This window comes from Mustela nivalis, assembly GCF_964662115.1.
Source record: "Mustela nivalis genome assembly, chromosome: 20".
Taxonomy (NCBI): Eukaryota; Metazoa; Chordata; class Mammalia; order Carnivora; family Mustelidae; genus Mustela; species Mustela nivalis.
The window spans coordinates 12,480,336-12,501,230 of record NC_139039.1 but is presented as its reverse complement, the minus strand read 5'-3'; the positions used below and the strand labels follow the sequence as shown (position 1 = coordinate 12,501,230).

Below are 20,895 nucleotides of genomic sequence, written 5' to 3'. Positions count from 1 at the left end.
TGATGATGTTCTTCTCTTCATAACCCCCAGACTGCACCAAGTGTGCTCATCTCCACATCCCTAAAGCGGTAAATATTTCAGAAGCCTCCTTGTTCCTTTGTCTCCCTGTGCATCTGTTTACTAAAACCTCTATTCATTTTATTTTTTTTTTAAGATTTTATCTACTTATTTGACACACAGCGAGAGAGATCACAAGTAGGCAGAGAGGCAGGCAAAGAGAGGGGGAAGCAAGCTCCCTGCTGAGCAGAGAGCCCGATGGGGGACTCGATCCCAGGACCCTGGGATCATGACCTGAGCCAAAGGCAGAGGCTTAACCCACTGAGCCACCCAGGCGCCCCTAAAACCTCTATTTAGAAGCTCAGCTAAAACAGAAGCAGTTCCCGGCTCTAACTAAGCCCATTCTCGTCCAGGATGACTCCAACCACTCCTCCAGGAGAGACATCTTTCCAGAGAACGGTCTTAAAACCCAGAGTTGTGTTTTGAAATCACTACAGTGACAGCTTTAAAGACTCCCCTAACCCTTGCATTTTGGGTTGGAAAAAAAAAAAAAACCACTTTATTCATTTCTGACTGCTTTATATATTCGTTTCAGAGAATTGTTAATGAAGCTGAAGCCTTGCACTTCTCAAGAGGCTTAAACCAGACACAGCAGTCACTGTGTTCGTATTAAGTAAGTGACTCATACCTAGGAAGAAGAAAGAGAAAGTAGGCTGCAAAGGAAACAAGCAAACTCAGAAATATTCTGGTTTACAATAGCTTCGAGGTTATATAACCCTCTGAGTTTCCATTTCACTAAATTAGGGCAGCTTTTGACACCTGCATCATTTCCCTGCTTTCTCTTTCTCAATCCTGCCGCAGCAGGGTCCCATATGCAGTTGTGAGTGACCTACTTAATTAGAGTTTGTGGAGCCCTCAGACAGAAACGTGTGGTGTTTTCATTCCGTCTTGCTCAACAGACCTTCTTAATGAACCGAATCTCTAATTCCACCAGTTAAAAACCAGACATCTTAAGGAATTCCCAAATCCAAATATCCAGATCTAATTATCCTCATGAGCGTACATTCAAATATGGTGCTGACAACAGTGATGGATGGGTCAGGGGTCAGGACACATCGGCTCTGAGTCCCACTCCGCTGCTAACCCCGGTGTCATCTCAGGAACCCTTCACCTTTCACAGCCTCAGTCTTATCACGTGGATGAGAAGTGTAGACCATGCATCCTCTTTGGCTTGAGGTCTTGTCAAAGATTACCTGAATACCTACCATGGAGAAGGTGCTAGACTTAAGGGTAGAGGAGGTACAAAGATGAACTGATGTTGCCCTGTCATCCAGAACTTTCCACTCTATGAAAGAAGAGAAGATCATACAGAACAGAACGAAATGCCTTCATTACCTTATTTCTATTCTTTATTCCTCAGGATTGATATTGCGCTTGGCACACAGTAGAGGCTGCCTCTGATGGGAGGGAATCCGGAAGGGTTCACAGGTGTTAACATCTGAGTTGGGTTTTTTTTTTTCCTTAAAATTAAGGATTTTTTTTTAACAGTTTATTTATTTGACAGACAGAGGTCACAAGTAGGCAGAGATGCAGGCAGAGAGCGAGAGGGAAGCAGGTTCCTCGCCAAGCAGAGAGCCCAACGTGGGGCTCGATCCCAGGACCCCGAGACCATGACCCAAGCTGAAGGCAGAGGCTTTAACCCACTGAGCCAGCCAGGTGCCCCTCTGACTTGGTTTTTAAAAGGCCATTCAATTCTCAGGGGCTCCCTGAGACCATTCTCCAAAGTGATCCAAAACCTAAGCCAACGTTCAAGGTTCTCCAGTGTTCTGGTCCCGATGTACCATTCAATCTCCACTTCCCTCTCACCCAGAACTATGCCACAGCCTTGTTGTACCTCAGACATTACCCATCACTTTCCGCTTCTTTGCTCACATTCACGCCGTCCCACATTCACGACGTGTCCTCCAATCTCAACACAATCCAATTCCATTTTCTCTCAAAATTTCGAATTTCTCCTGTTTTATGAAGGAGGTCTTATAAAGCCTTTCCTGACCCCTCCAGTCATATGTTCTCTCTCCCTTCTTTGAAATTCCACAAGATTGACTGACACTTCTGCTGTGAGATATGTGCCACTTAGAACTGCATCACAGTCGGGTAATGTCTTTGTCTCAAGATAATAATCTGTGACATCAGGCACTCCACTAATCATCCATGTTTCCAAACAAATGGTGGGTACTCGGGAGAGTCTCTGACAGGACAAATAGAGAAAGGACAATGTAGGACTCAGAAACTGAGTAAACAGTGGCAGTGAATTAGTGCTTTTGTGGTTTCTGCCTAAAATGGCGACTATCGCAGTTTGATTTTTGAACCTAGGGTTTAGTGGATAGAATCCCAGTGGTTAAGTTTAGAAGACAGGCTGGATTCAGATTTCAGAGCCTTGAATGCCAGGACAGTAAAAATGGCATATATTTAGCTCTCAATGAGAGTCATAGATGGTTTCCGGAGCTGGAGAATAACAAAACCCGAGAGAGGAAGATTAAGCCAGAAGCATTTCTGTTGACGTATCCATCTCCTGGAAGCTGGGTTAGAGGTGAGTCCATCCTTGAGAGAAGAATCGAGTCTTGGTGTGCTGATAAATTAAGTGCATGAACCTGTAGATCTGTGAGTCTTGGAGAGGTCACTGAGCTAAATACTGTTTTGTAGGCTTCCTGGCAATCCATTATTTTAGTATCCACCTCAATAAAAGGAAAATAGGCCCAGAGCAAAGCATCATACTAAGTTTTGAAACCAGTGAAAAGAGAATATTCTGTATTTTTCCAGACAGGGGAGAGGGGAACAGAATACAAAGGAGGAGGAATCAAAATAGCTTTGGCTTCCCAAGCAACTACAGCAGAAGCTAGAAGACAGCAGGAAAATGTCTTTCAAATTCAGAAAGAAGGGGCGCCTGGGTGGCTCAGTGGGTTAAGTCTCTGCCTTCGGCGCCTCAGGTCATGATCTCAGGGTCCTGGGATCGAGCCCTTCATGGAGCCCCACATTGAGCCCCACATCCAGCTCTCTGCTCAGCAGGGAGCCAGCTTCCCCCTCTCTCTCTGCCTGCCTCTCTGCCTACTTGTGATTCTCTCTCTCTCTGTCAAATAAATAAATAAAATCTTTTTTTTTTAAATTCAGAAAGAAAAGCATTTCTTACCTAGAATTCTATGCTAAGCCAAACCACGAATGAAGGCGAGAATAAAAGGAACACATTTTCACACATACAAAGTCTCTGAAAACTTATCTTCAGAAAATACTGAAACAAAAATATAAACCAAGAAAGAGAAAAATAAGTCCTAAAAGAAACAGGAGGGGTGCCTGTGGGGCTCAGGTGGTTAAGTGTTGGACTCCTGATTTCCTCTCGGGTTCTGATCTCCGGGTCATGAGATTGAGGCCCGCTCAGTGGGGAGTCTGCTTGGGATTCTCTCTCTCACCCCCCAAACTTTCCCCCATGTTTTCTCTAAAAAATAAATCTTTTTAAGAGGGGTAAGAGGAAGGGAAGTGGAAGGAGGAGGCTGAGGAGGAGAAGAAAGGAAGCCAACACAAGAATAAGGCATAGGGAACCCCCAGAACAACGGGCAGCCAGCACAGGACCTGTGCACCCAGCAAAAAGGGCAAGCACTCGAGACCGGAGCAGGTCAGGAATCCCGGGGAGACCGGATGTATTACCTTTCTGTCACAGCTCTCTAACTTGCTTTTCCTCTTACATGGTTTCCAAGGTCCTATTGGCGTTGGGCGTCCATTTCCACTGTTGCGTAGTGTCACACTGAATTTCTATATATCACACTTCATTTGACCACTTTTCTCTTGTTGGACATTTAGGCGATTTTAAGAACCTTACTTAGGGAGTACCTGGGTGGCTCAGTCATTAAGCCTCTGCGTTCTGCTCAGATCATGGTCCCAGGGTCCTGGAATCGAGCCCCACATCGGGCTCTCTGCTCGGCAGGGAGCCTGCTTCTCCCTCTCCCACTCCCTCTGCTTGTGCTCCCTCTCTCACTGTGTGTCTCTCACTCGCAAATATATAAAATCTTAAAAACAAAACAAAACAAAAAAAAACCTTGCTTAGGACAAACAACGCTACTGTAAGCATTCCATGTGTGTGTGTGACATTCCGTGAGGCTTCATACCTAGCAGTGGGATGATCTGGTATGAGTTTACATTGACTGGATATTGCCAGACCACTGTCCAAAGTGGTCATATCACAGTGGTGGCCTTTTAAACAAAACTTATCTTTTTAAAAATTTTATTTATTTCAGAAAGAGAGGGTAAGCTAAAGAGACCAAACACAAGCAGGGAAAGAGGTCACGGGAGAGGGAGAAGCAGACTCTCCCACTGAGCAGGGAGCCTAATGGGGGGACTCAACCCCCAGACTCCAGGATCATGACCAAGCCAAAGGCAGATGCCCAACCAACTGAGCCACCCAGAAACTCCTAAATGAAACTTTTTTTTTTCTTTTTTAGGATTTTATTTATTTGACAGAGAGAGATCACATGTAGACAAAGAGGCAGGCAGAAAGAGAGGAGGAAGCAGGCTCCCTGCTGAGCAGAGAGCTCAATGCAGGGCTCAATCCCAGGACCCTGGGATCATGACCTGAGTCGAAGGCAGAGGCTTTAACCCACTGAGCCACCCAGGCGCCCCTAAACGAAACTTTTTAACATGTCATACATGCACACAGACCTCCAGTATTCCCAAAAAACAGACTTAGATTTTACTTCTTGACTTTTCCATTTTCGAGAGTATATATTGATTCTTCCTACAGAAGATGTATATTTAACTCTCCCTCGCCCCGTCCGCCGCACTCAATTTCTCATCCCTGCAGCCTTCCCCAAAAGCTGCATCATTTTAGATAGATTAGTATTCGGTGCTGACAACATTATGCCGTCTCAGTGAGCCACGTCATATAGTAAGATGACCCTTGCCCTGCAGCCTGTTTGCCCTGAGTAGAACCAGATACTCTCAAAGAAACATCTCCCTATTAAGATCAACAGATGCAGTTGGCAAGGGGGTACAGCAGTGATGGGATGGCTGCTTCTCGCCTATGGCAAGGGGAGACCAAACCCTCCTACTGGTTTCAGGCAGAGACTCCAGCCCTGTCTCTAGAGGAAGAGTGTGGAGTCTCCCTCTCTCTCTCCTTTCTCTCTCTCTCTCTCACGCACACAGACACACACACATAAAGACAGATCCACATCCACACCACTCTACAGCAGACCGGCTTTCACTGACTTCCCAACTGACCGGCCTTGTCTGTATCCGGTCAAGTCTGCTCACGTGGGCCCCCTGGCCCCCTCCACTCGCCACCCGGGAGCTCTGAATCTCCCGCCACTGCTGGCAGTTTGCTCATTCCCCTCGCTGGGTCTGGCTGCCCCCAACCCCAGCAGGACATATAATTAGCCTCAGGAAGCGATGAACACCAACTTACTTTCGATATTGTTCAGCCGAAGCTGAGCAATATTTTTATTTTTATTGCTGATTAATCTAATGAAATAGAAGAACACTGTGCTTAGCTAATGTCCAATTAAACCCTTGCTATGGTGATCAGAATCTCCTGGCTGTTATCACAGGTGACATTCTGAATGGATCCCAACAACAGAATCAATACCCAGTTCTCTAAATATCAAATTCGGTAGGCACAGAATCTAACTGTGAAAGGGTGAGAGGAAACATCCCTTCTCTTCCAGAATTGCCAGCAGCCGGCCAGCCACCTTTATGTTGGTCAAGCTTGTTTATTTATCACACCTGCTAAAAGCTCAGGCCTTACATGGAGCAAGTGCAAAGGACGTCAGGCGTGTCACAGTGTGTTCAAGGGGAGCGCCACCTTCTCTTCCTTGGGAGGCGAGCAGAAAGTCAGCAGGATGTCAGCAAGCGATAGGAGACAGGCAAATGCCCCACTTACCATAGAAGAGGAAGGCTTTGGTCATGGGATGATGTAGGAAGGTCCTGTTGATGGTGAAGAAACACGCATCTGCCCCACACTGGCCGAGCCTTCCGGTCTCCCCAGTCAGTGGGGACCACCAAAGCATGATGGGGTAGCTCTCAGTGTCCCGTTGGGTTTTCCTTGTCAAGATCCGTGCTTCTCTCCCGGGGATCGGATAGAGATCTGCAGGCTCCTCTTCCACTTTTGCCTGTCCATTTCGCAAACTGGAAGTTTTAAACTTCTTCCTTTCAAACTTTCCCAGCTCGACCACGACCTGAAGGAGAAGACAAGTATTACAGAATCAGACTGTCTCGTCGCCTTTCACATGCCCCCCATTCATCTTGATGATGAAGCTGTGTCTTAGTTTTCTATGCAGCTAGAATAAATTACCATGAACTCATCAATGGAAAACAACACATTTATTGGGCGTCTGGGTGGCTGACTTGGTTGAGCATCTCACTCTTGATTTCCACTGGGGTCATGACCTCAGGGTCCTGATCTCGGGATCATGGGATCGAGCCCCACATCGGGCTCCGCGCTCAGTGAGGAGTCTGCTTGAGATTCTTTCTCCCTCTGGCTCTTCCCCTGCTGTCTTTCTAAACTGGATAAATCGATTTTTTTTTTAGATTTTATTTTTTATTTGACAGAGAGAGATCACAAGTAAGCAGAGAGGCAGGTAGAGTGAGGGAGAGGGGGAAGCAGGCTCACCGCTGAGCAGAGAGCCCCACGTAGCGCTTGATCCCAGGACCCTGGGATCACGACCTGAGCCGAAGGCAGAGACTTAAGCCACTGAGACACTCAGGCACCCCTGGATAAATAGATTTTTTAAAAAAGGAAGAAGAAAGTAACCAATGCATTTATTTATTTTTTTTATTTTTATTTTTTTTAATATTTATTTATTTGAGAGAGAGAAAGTGAGACAGAGCATGAACAAGGAGAAGGTCAGAGAGAGAAGCAGACTCCCCGTGGAGCTGAGAGCCCGATGCGGGACTCGATCCTGGGACTCCAGGATCATGACCTGAGCCGAAGGCAGTCGTCCAACCAACTAAGCCACCCAGGCGTCCCACCAATGCATTTATTATTGCCTAGTTCTGGAGGTGAGAAGGCTGACCTTGGTCTCACTAAGCTAAAAGCAAGGTGTTAGCTGGACCACAGTCTTCTCTGGAAGCTCTGGAGACAGCATTTTCTTGCTTCCCTATCTTTTCGAGCCACACATCACTCTTGGCTCACCGCATCTTCTCCATCATCAAGCCCAGCAATATTGCCTCCCTCTGATGCTTATTCCATTGTCACATCTCTGTCTGACCACAGCCATGGAAGAGTCTTAGCTTCTAAAGACTCATGGGAGGACACTGGGCTCACATGGATAATTCTGGATAATCTCCTCATCTGGAAGTGTCTCACCTAATCCCATCTGCAAGGGCCCTTCTGCCATGTAAATTTACATACCCACGAGTTCCAGAGACTGGGGTGCTGACAAAGTGTCTATCAATAAGCATGCTTCCTTCTACTAAACACAGGCCAGCTACATTTCTGCATTTCATAGGCATATAGAGTACCTGGAAATAGTTTTCTCCCCCCCCTTTTTTTTAAAGATTTTATTTATTCATTTGACAGAGACAGAGAGAGAGATCACAAGTAGACCAAGAGGCAGGCAGAGGGGTGGGGAGCAGGCTCCCGCTGAGCAGGGAGCCCGATGCGGGGCTCGATCCCAGGACCCTGAGATCCTGACCTGAGCCGAAGGCAGAGACTTAACCCACTGAGCCACCCAGGCACCCCAATAGTTTTCTCTCTTAATGAATCCCATGAGAGTCAGGCTGTTATCTGGCTCTTACTCAAGACTGCATTCTAGGGAGAATTCATCATAAGTAGCCAACTGGTTTCTTTTTATTACAGTTAAAGGAGTCCTAACACAGGTCTTCTATGTCTAATAATTTCTACTGTGGCACCAAGTAAAGTCTACTACAAATACTGGGTTCCCCTCCCTGTAAAACCACATTTATTTCTTTCAGGATGGTCTGGGTCACTGGACAGCTGGACAGCTAGGTCATCGGTAACAGAAGTCTAGAGGGCAGGGCAGGCAGAGCAGACACAGGGGGACAGTGGTTCCCCCACGAGTGACAGAAGCTCAGAAATGACAGGCATAACAAAAACATGGTAATGTCTTATGACATCAAAAGAAAAGCTCTTAGGGGCCCCTGCATGGCTCAGTCGGCTAAACGTCAGCCTTTGGCTCAGGTCATGATCCTGGAGTCTTGAATCTGAGCCCCGAGATCAGCTCCTTGCTCAGAGGGGAGTCTGCTTCTCCCTCTCCCTCTGCCCCTGCTCATTCTCTCTCTCTCGCTCTCTCAAATACAATTTTTTTTTTAAAATCTTAAGAAAAAAGAAATAAAAGGGGCGCCTGGGTGGCTCAGGCAGAAGGCTCTGCCTCGGCTCAGGTCGTGATCTCAGGGTCCTGGGATCAAGCCCTGCATCCGGACTCTCTGCTTTGCGGGGAGCCTGCTTCCTCCTCTCTCTCTGCCTGCCTCTCTGCCTGCTTGTCATCTCTCTCTCTCCCTCTGTCAAATAAATAAAATAAAATCTTTAAAAAAAAAAAGAAAGAAAGAAAGAAAGAAAGAAAAGTGCTTAGCTTTGACACAGCCATTCCTCATAACTGGAAAAGGTGCCAAAGTAATTGTCTAGCAGGATCAAAGCTCTCGTAACTTCCCACAGGGAGTAGAGAACTCCAGCCCCTCCTGCACAAGCAGGTCCTAGACGCCCACAAGACAGACGAGGTCAAGTATTTCCGCCGGCCAGGATCCCGATCGGGCAGCAGAAGGGGGTAGAAGTCCAGCGCCAGCCCGTCTGCCAAAGTGCTTTTATATGCATTATCTCATTCAATCTTGATCGAGAGGAAAAAGCTCAGAGAACACCTCTGCTTCCATCAACCCCACACCTGAACTGTGCACATCCATAAATAATCTTTAAAAGTGTTTTGAATTTCCACTTGGACAGCCGGTGCTTGAACGGGTCTACACTATATGTGGATTCATATCTATACTTTTTCCATCGCTGTGTCATTTTTATTTTAATTTGAAATCAGTAATGAACTTTAGAATCACCGACTAAATGCAAGATAAGAAGACTAGAAAATGCTGCAGTTCAAACACCTACATTCAGGGGCACCTAGGAGGCTCAGTGGGTTAAGCCTCTGCCTTCAGCTCAAGTCATGATCTCAGGGTCCTGGGATTGAGTCCCACATCGGGGCTCTCTGCTCAGAGGGGAGCCTGCTTGTCCCTCTGCCTGCAGCTCCCTCTGTTCATGCCCTCTCTCTCTGATAAATAAATAAAATCAAGCACCTGGGTGGCCCAGTTGGCTAAGCAACTGCCTTTGGCTCAGGTCATGGTCCTGGAGTCCCACATCAGGCTCCCTACTCACAAGGGAGTCTGCTTCTCCCACTGACCTCTCTCCTCTCATACTTTCTCTCTCTCATTCTCTCTCTCTCTCTCTCTCTCTCTCTCAAATAAATAAAATCTTTAAAAAATAAAAAAAATAAAATAAAATCTTAAAGAAACAAAACAAAAAACTACCCACATTCAGTCCTTGGTTGAACGATATGTCAAGAATGGCAAATATATTAACACGGATGCTTGTGTTCCACAGAATGGATGACCTTAGTCTTAGAATACACACAGCTTCTTCAAGAATGCCCTCTTTCAGGGGCGCCTGGGTGGCTCAGTGGGTTAAGCCGCTGCCTTCGGCTCAGGTCATGATCTCAGGGTCCTGGGATCGAGTCCCATATCGGGCTCTCTGCTGAGCAGGGAGCCTGCTTCCCTCTCTCTCTCTCTCTCTCTGCCTGCCTCTCCATCTGCTTGTGATATCTCTCTGTCAAATAAATAAATAAATAAAAATCTTTAAAAAAAAAAAAAAACTTTAAAAGAATGCCCTCTTTCAGAAGTCATCACGATATGGGGCTTTGAAAAAGCCATCTAAATTTGATCCAGTAAAACAGATGGAGCTCTACTTTCTCTTCTTCTAGAACCAGGACCCTGCAAGAGTCACGAATTGACCCCGTACTCAGTGATTTGGTTTCTACCTGACACACCCACTCACTAAACCTCAGTTTTATCTTTCGACAAAAAAAGTCTTTCCCCTGCCTTAGACAGAGAACCCCCCCCCCCCATTCTGAAAGATTAAGCGAAAAGTAAAGTCCTTGGAGAGAACAGGGGTGGGTGGAGGGCGGGCACGGCGGAGTGGCTCAGGAATCGACACCAAGCAACCCAGATTCTTGCTACCTGGAGTGTGACAAGCAGAAAGACGGTGGCCATGATGCATAGGCAAGATGCCAAAAGTTTCCTCCTCTGAATCCACACCATGCTGCCCGGCCCTGGGTGACTGACAGAGGGCTAGCCTGGTGACCAGGTGTTCTCGAGCCGGCCCACAGCCCAAGACAGCTTCATGTGGAGGAACCATCTGGGTGCCAATTTCTTCCACTGTCATTCCTGCTGGGACCTGGTCTCCATGAAGGACTGAGATCCGAGGTTCTGCGCAGGCCTGGCTTGGCATCGAGAGGGAACAGCATGCAGTCTTCTTAAGCTATCATCAGAGCAGCTGGAGTCTTCAAACCAGAAGGCATCCAAAAATTCTGTAACAAACAAATAATTTTGTAGCCATAGTGCAGAAAATTCAATACACGTTAGTCTTTCAGGGTTATCGCACAGAAACCTCACAATTTAAAACTAAAAGGAACCTTCGGGATCCTAGATACCTCACTCTGGATAAGGAAACCAAATAGAGAGGTAAAGTGACTTGGCCAAGGTCACACACCCCCTTAGAGGGCTGTGGCAGGTCTACAATTAGGTCCTGAGTCTAAAATTGTTTCCACTTAATTTTTCTCTGCCAACAGAAGACTGAATCCCACAAGTCACATACATGTAGTCACTTTATTCTGCTTAGGTTTCAAAGGAGTAGAAAAGTGGAATAGAAATTCCCACAACTGGGGTATCTGGGTGGCTAGGTTGGTTAAGCTTCTGACTCTTGGTTTCCACTCAGGTCACCATCTCAGGGCTGTGAGACCTGGGTTGGGCTCTGTGCTGAGCACAGAGTTTGCTTAAGATTCTCTCTCTTCTGTGGCGCCTGGGTGGCTCAGTAGGTTACACATCTGCCTTCAGCTCAGGTCATGATCCCAGGGTCCTGGGATTAAGCCCAAGCAGGGACGCTGCTTCTCCCTCTCCCTCTGCCTGCTGCTCTGCCTACTTGTGCTCTCTATCTCTCTGTTATATAAATAAATAAATAAAATCTTTAAAAAAGAAAAAAAAGATTCTCTCTTCCTCTACTTCCCCCGTGCATCAGCTCTCTCTGACAAAAAAAAAAAATAAAACCTACCAAGATTACCCACCCACTCCTATATAAATTAGGGAGAAAATAAATAAAAGGTTTCAGGCTTGGTTTGAAAATAAATCATGATCAACTGACCTAAACTTTCCCTAAGGAAAACAACTTCTTCCACCACAAGAGAAGGAATTTTGATGCATTTGTTCAGTCTTCTGTGGCAAGTGTAACAAAGCAGTGGGTTGCGCGAACAATATGATTCTCTGGAAGTTCTGAAATAAGATTTCCATCTGCCTGAAATACATGACTTTTTCAAAAAGCTTTAAAAATGAACTAAACAGGGGTGCCTGGGTAGCTCAGTGGGTTAAAGCCTTTGCCTTCAGCTCAGGTCGTGATCTCAGGGTCCTGGGATTGAGCACTGCATTGGGCTCCCTGCTCAGCAGGGAGCCTGCTTCCCTCTCTCTCTCTGCCTGCCTCTCTGCCTACTTGTGATCTCTGTCTGTCAAATAAATAAATAAAATCTTAAAAAAAAAAGAAAAGAACTAAACAGTTCCAAAGAATGCCCTTTTTATTCCTAAGGCTCTGTGCAGCCAATGTCTTGGTCAAATGACCTGGTGGAGTTTCAGAACAGAACAAGGATCAACATTCCTTTTTTTTTTTTTTTTTTTTTAAGATTATATTTGTTTATTTGACACAGAGAGAGATCACATGTAGGCAGCGAGGCAGGCAGAGGTGGGTGGGGAGCAGGCTCCCTGCTGAGCAGAGAGCCCAATGCGGTACTTGATCCCTGGACCCTAGGATCATGACCTGAGCCGAAGGCAGAGGCTTTAACCCAGAGTCACCCAGGCACCCCAAGGATCAACATTCCTTACGCTGTTTTACAGTACCCCAAACATCTGGTTCTAAGATCTGATTGTACATCTCCCAGATACAGCATCAAAGATATAATTAGAAATATAAAAATGATGTGGAATTCTGGTGAAAAATACCGTTCTTTAAGGTGGACTCCCCTCTCGTGCATCTACTCTGATTTACTTTTAAGTTCAGGCTAAGTCCCTTGCAAAAAAATGAATCTTGGTTTCAGACATCACCAATGGTGGGTTTTTCCTCTTTTCCCCATGAAACTTCTGCAACCCATAGTAACTAAGAGAACAGCTCTAGACTCAGCCTGCCAGGATTCAAATCTCAACTCCCCAGCTGGTCTAACCGTCCTCTCAAAATCTCGGGCACCTGGAGGGCTCAGTTGGTTAAGCATCTGCCTTTAGGTCAGGTCACAATCCCGGGATCCTGGGAGGGAGTCCCACATCCCCTGCTCTTCAGGGAGCGTGCTTCTCCCTCTCCCTCTGACTGCTATTCCCCCTGCTTGTACTCACTCGTGCTCTCTCTGTGTCAAATAAATAAATAAAATATTTAAAAATAAATAAAAATTTGTGGGGCGCCTGGGTGGCTCAGTGGGATAAAGCCTCTGCCTTTGGCTCAGGTCATGATCTCAGGGTCCTGGGATCAAGCCTCGCATCGGTCTCTCTGCTCAGCAGGGAGCCTGCTTCCCTTCCACCCCACTCTCTGCCTGCCTCTCTGCCTACCTGTGATCTCTGTCTGTCAAATAAATAAATACAATCTTTTAAAAAATTTTTTAAAAATTTTAAACTTATTTTTAAAGATTTTTTTAAAATCTTATTTAAAAGTCTCATTTTCCAAAATGTAGATAATAAGGGTGCCTAATCAGAAAGTTATTGAGAATTACATTCGAGATAAGAGTACTAAGACACTTGTTTCAAAGTGTGGCACGTAAATGTCCAATAATTACTGGATAACTTATTTTTAAATATTCACTATCATTCTTATTATACTTTTAAGTGTAAAACAAAGCTGAATTCATATAAGGTATGTTGCTGCCTCAGCCACTGGAACTTCAAAAGGAGAAACACTCTCTCTTTGGCAAAGAAAAGGAGATCACTAATATTTGTTGAGTGACCTCTGGTAAGTGAGGCCCTTCCTAAGTGCCCAGCATGCATAAGATCATTCAATCCTCCCACAACTCTATGAAGAAAAAATTGCTGTCCTCATTTTTAAGGATGAGAAAACCCAATTTGAAGAAAGTAAATTAACTTACCCAACACTACAACTTTGGTAAGTATGACAACCAGGAACTACTCAGATTCTGAGGTTCATGTATTCTTTTATATTTTTGACACTTGAGACTATAAAATTCACACCCAATAGTACTAACACAGATTATGTGCCTTCACCAGAGAAAAATCTGTATACAATCGCTCTTGGTGAGCTGGTAGAACCAGAGAAAAAAATAACAAAAATCTGTAAGAACTCAGGTGATGCTAGTAGCTCTTAACTACCTAAAATGTGGAGCTAGCACTCAGGGTTTCAATCCTGGCTCTGTCATTTACATAGAATATAAATTTGGACAAGTTACTAAATCTTTCTAAGCTTCAGTTTCATCACAGTAAAGAATAAACGTTAACTGTCATTATTTCTTTCCCTTGCGTTACAGGAAGATGATCCAATTTCTGTTTTATATGCAAAAGCAATTTATTATAGCTGTAATTAATGTAATCCAGATTAGGTAATGAATTATTACCACCTTAAGTGGGTATAAAACTCTATCATCTTCAGAAGATTTTACCATATATCACTCCACTCAATCTTATGGATAGCCACCTTGTAAAGTAAGCGAGGCAGGTTTTATTCTCAGTTCCCACAAATAAGGAAACCGAGCCTCAGCAAGTTTAAGTGCCTTGCCCAAGATCACAGCTTTTATAGGTTGAAGTGGGTCTAGAAATGAGGTCGTTTGTCTCCAGGCTCATGGGAAAGGAAAGAGATGGGGGAAATAGTGACCGCTTGTTAGGAGTCCAAGAGGGCCAGTAATAAAGGAAAACAAAGGATAGGGTGAAATGGGGAGGACCTAGTTTGGGGTATTTTTACAGCTATCACAATGCTGTCCTAGCGTCCTTCCTAGGTAGGGCCATTTTGAGTCTACATGACCGTACGAACTATGACAGAGGAATTTAAGGTTACACACTGACTTTCATCCAAAAATTCGCAATTTAGTTATACTCCTAAAGCCAGAGGTATAGTGAGGTCTCAGAGACCGAGCCTGCTACTATTCTCAAGAACAGAGTCTAGGTTAGTATAGACAGTATCACGATTTATAGCATGCAGCCATCAACCAGACCTTGGTGCACATCAATCTAATTTATGGTATCAATTACCAAGGAGCTTGTCATCCAGTCACCAGTCCCCCCACTGGTGGGACAGATGGGCTTGCAGAGAGTGTGGTGAAAGTCAGTAAGCACCATGCAATGTACTCCGGGAGGAAAGCTCCCTCCTGTTTCCCCACTGCCTGCAGGGTGAACCTCGGAGTCCGCCAAAAGGGTGCCCCAGAACACTCCTTTCCCAGAGGAAGCAATATGTGCCTGTTCAGACAAGCATGGGAGGTAACATCTGAAACGGACGCTGGCTATCCAACCCTCTTGACCCGAGAGCTGAGCTTCTGAAATGCATTTTTTGGCTCGTGTGCACTGCCTGGGGCCGGCCATCTGCTGCCCAGAGCGGGGTCTGAAGCTGAGCATGACCAACCCACACTCCTGCAGGCACTAGTCCATCAAAACCAGCAAGACCTTCACCCTAAAATAATTTCAACTTTCTCCACTTTGTTTTGGATTAAAATGGACAGAGAAGGGATCTTAGAGCAAATGAGCAGTCTGAGGATGCCAGCCTCAAATTTCAGCCTTGCAGTGCCAGTCCAAGGTATGGGTTCAGGGTCTCAGAAATGGGACCCAGAAGATGATTTCTGCCCTGAATATAAAATGAGAAGGTAACCCTGGGAGACGCATGCGGTTTTCTGACCCTGATACTTCATGTGTCTCTGCCTCTCCCTCCCTGTCCCCATGGCAGGGGAAAGAGGTGAGGCTGGGGCTGGGAGCCCTGGGAAGACTCCTTTGATCATCTTTCCTCTAGGCACCTGTGCATCGATGGCCTTAATAAGCAACTGACTGTCTAAAGAGAGCTTAAGGGACAGTTGGGTGGCTCCTTGGTTAAGCCACTGCCTTCAGCTCAGGTCATGATCCCAGAGTCCTCTGATCTCATCCTGCATCAGGCTCCCAGCTCCTTGGGGAGTCTGCTTCTCCCTCTGACCTTCTCCCTTCTCCTGCTCTCTCTCAAATAAATAAAGTCTTTAAAAAAATAATAATAAAGAGAGCTTAAGGTTAGACCAGCGAGCGTCTTTAAAAGGACCGTATCTAATTACCAAGCTTAAATTATACCCACTCAGGTGCAATCTCTCAAGTAGGCTTGACTCTCCCAAAGCATGTTTTCATTTTATTATGTGCAAATCCTCACAACAACCCTTAAACATTGCTGTTCTGAGAAAGACAGATGATGGCAGGCAGGAGGGAAGGTTTGAGGGCTTTGGACAGCTCCCCAGAAGCTTTTTCAACCACTCCCTTCAGCTACTTGTCCTCATCAACACTCCTCTTTCATTCTTATTTGGCTTCTCCAAAACCTGACAACTGGCATTCCTACCAGTCTAACCCCTTGCACTAACCACCTGGCTGTAGGGTTGTTTCTGGGATGTAAATGCGATCTCTCTCCTCCGATTACAATCCATCAGTGGCTTCCCACATATTTCAAGATAAAGATCAAATGTATTAGCTCCAAGAACAAGATTCCCTGGACCTTGCCCTATTTCTCCAGCTTCCGCCAGGCACAGCCTTTGTTCCGACTATTGCTGGAATGTAGCTTCCTGTTCTGTGCCCTAACCCCTGCCTAGCACAACCACACCACCTTCACTATCCCAGACATTCTCCTAGACTCTCCAGACCCCTGCTTTGGCCAGCCTTACCCCTTCCAATAACAAGTTGGGAGATCTAGGTCCATATCGTGCTTGTTTCCATCACAGCAGCAGAAAGAATGCAGGAAGCTGGCAATTTTCAGGAACATTTCTCTTAAAGTTGTTTTATTGGATATATATAAAACACTAGTTGAACACTAAAAAGCTGACATACTTAATCTGCTAAAGACTTCCTTAGTACCTGCACCTGTTCCTTGGGCACCTGGTGAACATGGCATTGTGGTTTGTTTCCACTTTCATCCAATTTTTTTTTTTAAGATTTTATTTATTTATTTGACAGACACAGATTACAAGTTGGCAGAGAGGCAGGCAGAGAGAGAGAGAGAGGGGGGGGGGGGGAAGCAGGTTCCCTGCTGAGCAGAGAGCCTGATGTGGGACTTGATCCCAGGACCCTGGGATCATGACTTGAGCCAAAGGCAGAGGTTTTAACCTACTGAGTCACCCAGGCACCCCTCATCCAATTTTCTTTACTGACGTTTATCGGTGCTCATTTTCCTCACTCTTTTAAAAAAGACTTCATATTTTGCTTAGCATTTATTTTTACTAGAGTGCTTAGAGTTGCAGATTATCTGAGAAGGCCATCCTCTTCTACCAAGCACACATTTCAGGTGAGACTGATAAGTAAGGAGAGATAAAGGGATACTGGCAGTCACATGAGGCCAGGCTGGTAATTAAGGATGGGGAGCGGGGGAGAATTTGCAGCCTGAGACCTTCACATCTCTATTGTAGAACCGAAGGTGATGCCGTTCTTAACACTTAAATTCTGGACATGCTGAAGCATTCAAATTATGCAGTAATTATATAACTTCATTTAGTGGTGCTACTTAATGCAGAAACTAAATTAAAACATTTCAGACCAAAAAAAAAAAAAAAGCAAAACACAGAAAAAGACTGATATGCAACCCCAAATAGAAGCATTCAAAGGGAACAGATTTTTTTTAAATGGAGGTGAGGGCACAAAACTGTGAAGATTCTGTATCACACCAAGAACTTAGCCAGCTCCTGAAGGGCAAGATTTTCTCATCTTTCTCCTTCTAAGGTCTTCTTTGTAACTGTTCTTTCTCCAAGAAGAGTTTTTTGGCTACGATGTAACAATCTTCCTACTTGGCAAAAGCTCTGAATTGAAATCCCTCATCTGCTTTGACCACTTAAGTAATCATGAGTGAGGCACATGTTAGATAACACTAACACAGTGGGGCTAACTAACACTTCACGTGCCCAAAGACTAAGGGCTGGACCAGGGGATCTCCTGGGGTTCCAAAATGAAGCTTTCTTATCCCACAAATACTGCCCAGGAGCAAAAACTCTCCACTGTAGAAAGACTGGTCCAGTAAAGAGACATTGATCAAGACCATTTGAGTCACTATAAACCAAGAGTTCTGTAAATATAAAATATTTCTATATAACAAGTTTAGCGTTACTTTATCTTCATTCTCCTTTTTTAGTAATTCCGCACTAACTTTTGAAAACTCAAATTTTATTCTCCAAGAAATAAACATCTTAAAAACACTGTAACTAAAGACAGACTCATATATGTACATATTTTTTAACATTTAACAACGCCATGTTCAGAAACAGTATAATGTTCATGGGAAAATGCCAGTAATTGAATTAGGTATTGCATTCCCATGGAAATCAACACTTTACATTCCACATTTAGAAAGCATTTAAACATGGGTTAGAAAAGTCTGCATCTGAGCAACACTTAACACATATGCAAATAACATTACTGTCTGTCCAAACTATGTTCTTGTTTATTTTCTATATTTAGCCCTAGTTTTAATTTTTAAAAATGTACTGTTTGTAGGATAAACAGCTTTTTTTTTTAATGAAGAATAAAAGATGAGCCATAATAAGAGTAACAGTTAAGGCTGTGTGTTTAATTCACTGTTACACACTGCCATCTAGCAGGAAGCCAGCAAAGGAAGAATTACTACAGCAGTTTCAAAAATGGAGCAGATGTTAATGAACCTCTGACGCAAGGACATTGCCTGTGGCTTGCAGGAGAGAAGAGAAAGTTCTGAAATTGAGGTGAGGGTGCTTCTAGATTGGTGGGTCTGCCACTTCGGTGTGCAAATACCTGGGTTGCTTATTCAATGTGGATAGCCGGGTCCCAACTGAAAGCCCTCCCTTTGAGAGACCACGGGATGGACCAGCAACAAGCCCTAGTTGTAGTGTGACATCACGAGCAAGCTCAAGATTGGTCACGAGCTTCTGGTGGTCCCCTAATGAGGAAAGGAAGGGCATGCAAGGCCAACTTGCCCTGGACCTAGCCAGAGCGTATGCACTCCGCAAATGAAATTAACCAGCCAAGTCACCGCACGGGGTTTTAGGGAGATGTGGCAGAGATTAGCTACATATTCAAGAATCATTAAAAGATGCCCAGGAAATGAAAATCACATCGATGTTCTTTCTACATCTTACACAAAATGAGCTCTAATCGGGTGCGAGAATAACGAAGAAATGGACTGCGTATGGATAACGAAAGCCTGCCGTCCTGCGGGCTCCCCCCGTGGCATTTTCTCCACGAAATACGCGTCGCCCGCTATAGCTAGGAGGTCAGAATCGCTATCACTTCAGCACAGTATTGCAGCAACAAGTGATTCTCAGCGAGGATGTGGAGCAGAAGGATGCAATTCGCCATACACCAGGGCAGAGTGGTGTTCTGGAACTGGCCGGGCTGGGAAGATCGTGGCGGAGGGGAGGGACGTGCAATCCCCCCAGTGGCCGGCGGCGGGGACCCGCGGGCCTTTCCCGGCTGCTGCGGGGGCGCGGGCGCATCCCCCGCCTCCCACCAGTGCTTTTCCTGCCCCTGAGGGGTTTAAATCTCAGGCGGTGTCTCTGGAAAGGGCTGCCCAAGGTTTCCGAAAACACACTTGGCTTCTTTTTCAGCGCACAACTTCGTCTTTCTCGGACACACACTCCCTTCTGGGCACAAAGAGGAGTCGTCCTGCGGCTGGGAGTCAGGCGGGCAGCTTCCCAGCTTCCGTGCGCCCTAGGAAGTCTCCTTTGGTTTCTTGCCCTTGGAGACCCGGTCCCCACCACGTATCACTCCAGATAGAAAAGACCCAGAGCCTCCCACTCACCTCATCCCGGGGCAGGAGGCTCGCAGGACGGCCGCAGCCCCGCGGTTTTCCACTTTCAGTTTGCGCCCTGCCTGAGCTGGGGCGAAGACTCGGAAAGGAGGTTCGGGAAAGGGCGGGATAACTCTCCACGCGCCCAGACCCAGCGATCCTTAATCCAGGTTTTCGCGGACGCCCAGCTTAGCATCCAGTCCGCGGGGGTTCCCGGGAGCTGCGGACCCTCCCCACCCTCTCGAGTCAACACGCTTCTTGAAAGTTCTTGGGAGGCTCCTGAAATTCTCCTAAGTAAGTCATGGGACACCGTCTGCGTCTCAAACTCTGCTAGGACTGAAGCGACTTCAGTCACCTATTCAGGAAAACGGAGAACACAGTAAGCGGGGACCTCAGTACCTTTCATCAGGTACCCTGTTTAGTAGCTGGAGCAGGATGACCATTTGCCAATGAAATAAAACTTAGTTCAAGCTCCTGAATTCCAAACTCGAAGAACCCAATTAGAATTATTTTGCTCTAGCCTGCAAATAGAGCAAAGGGAGGTAATTCAAGACCTTGGTAGGGCCAGGGCTAGGTTGAGGTAAGTGAGGCATCCAGGGCTCAAAATATGAGGAGACAGCAGCTAAGCCGTGTTACATGTGGGGCACACTCGCAGGAAGCGGAGTCATCGCTGCCGAAGGCCTACCGCACTGTAGTCCTGGCCTCTGGAGTTCCAGTGCCAAGAACCTCAATTAACTTCTCTGTAAAAACAGGTTGATAATAATGGTGTCAACTTCAAGGAACACCAAGCACAAAGGAAAAATTGATAAATTGGTAACACTGAAAGTAGATTCTGTTCATCAACGACACTATTGATAGAAGGGACAACAAGCCAGAGTAGAAAATATTTGCAATAGATTTAAGAAAGAATTCATATCCAAAGGATATAGCCAAGTATGCCTATAATGTGGTAAGAAAGAATCAAAAAAGTAACTTAATAAAAATCTCCTCTGGGAAGGAAGGGACCAAAGACTTACACAGCACTTCATCAAGGAAGAATCTGGCAAGTATGTGAAAAGATGCTTAACTTCTTTAGTCATCAGAGAAATGCAGATTAACACAACAATCATATATTACTACATCCATCCACCCCAGAATTCGTGTAGAAGCACAAAAGACCTGGAGTAGCCAAAGCAATCTTGAGAAGAACAAAACTGGAGGCATCACAATCCCAGATTTCAAGATATAAAAGCTACTGTAATCAAAACAGTATGGTATTAGCATAAAAATAGCCACATAGATCAATGGAACAGGAGAGGAAGCCTAGAAATAAACCCCACTCCTACATGGCCAATTAATTTATGACAAAGGAGGCAAGAATATAACATGGGGCAAAAACAGTTGTATCAATATATGGTGTTGGGAAAACTGGACAGCTACATACAGAACAATGAAGATGGACCACTTTCTTACATCATAACACAAAAAGAAACTCGAAATGCATTGAAGACCTAAATATGAGACCCAAAACCATAAAACTCCTGAAAGAAAACATAAGCAGCGATCTCTTGGACACTGCCCTTAGCAACACATTTTTGGAGATATCTCCCAAGGCAAGGGAAACAAAAGCAGAAAATAAACGACTGGGACTACATCAAAATAAAAAGCTTTGCATATCACAGGAAATCATCAACAAAACAAAAAGGGAACCTAGTAAATGCAGA

At 45.3% G+C, this 20,895-nt stretch overlaps 1 protein-coding gene across 5 annotated transcripts in view; it reads right to left on the bottom strand.

Moving 5' to 3' along the window:
• Positions 1 to 20,895, bottom strand: part of FUT10 (fucosyltransferase 10) — an 83,748-nt gene that overhangs the window by 59,295 nt on the left and 3,558 nt on the right. For 3 of the 5 annotated variants that reach the window (XM_082715467.1, XM_082715466.1, XM_082715469.1), the window contains 2 exons: positions 10,216 to 10,565; positions 5,921 to 6,215 (listed from right to left, as the gene is read on the bottom strand). In XM_082715467.1, the coding sequence (XP_082571593.1) occupies positions 5,921 to 6,215; positions 10,216 to 10,296 (376 nt within the window). In that variant the 5' untranslated portion in view covers positions 10,297 to 10,565. Of the gene's footprint in view, positions 1 to 5,920; positions 6,216 to 10,215; positions 10,566 to 11,395; positions 11,524 to 19,204; positions 19,548 to 20,895 lie in introns of those variants that run through there. The other 2 variants (XM_082715465.1, XM_082715468.1) reach the window with 2 other exon arrangements.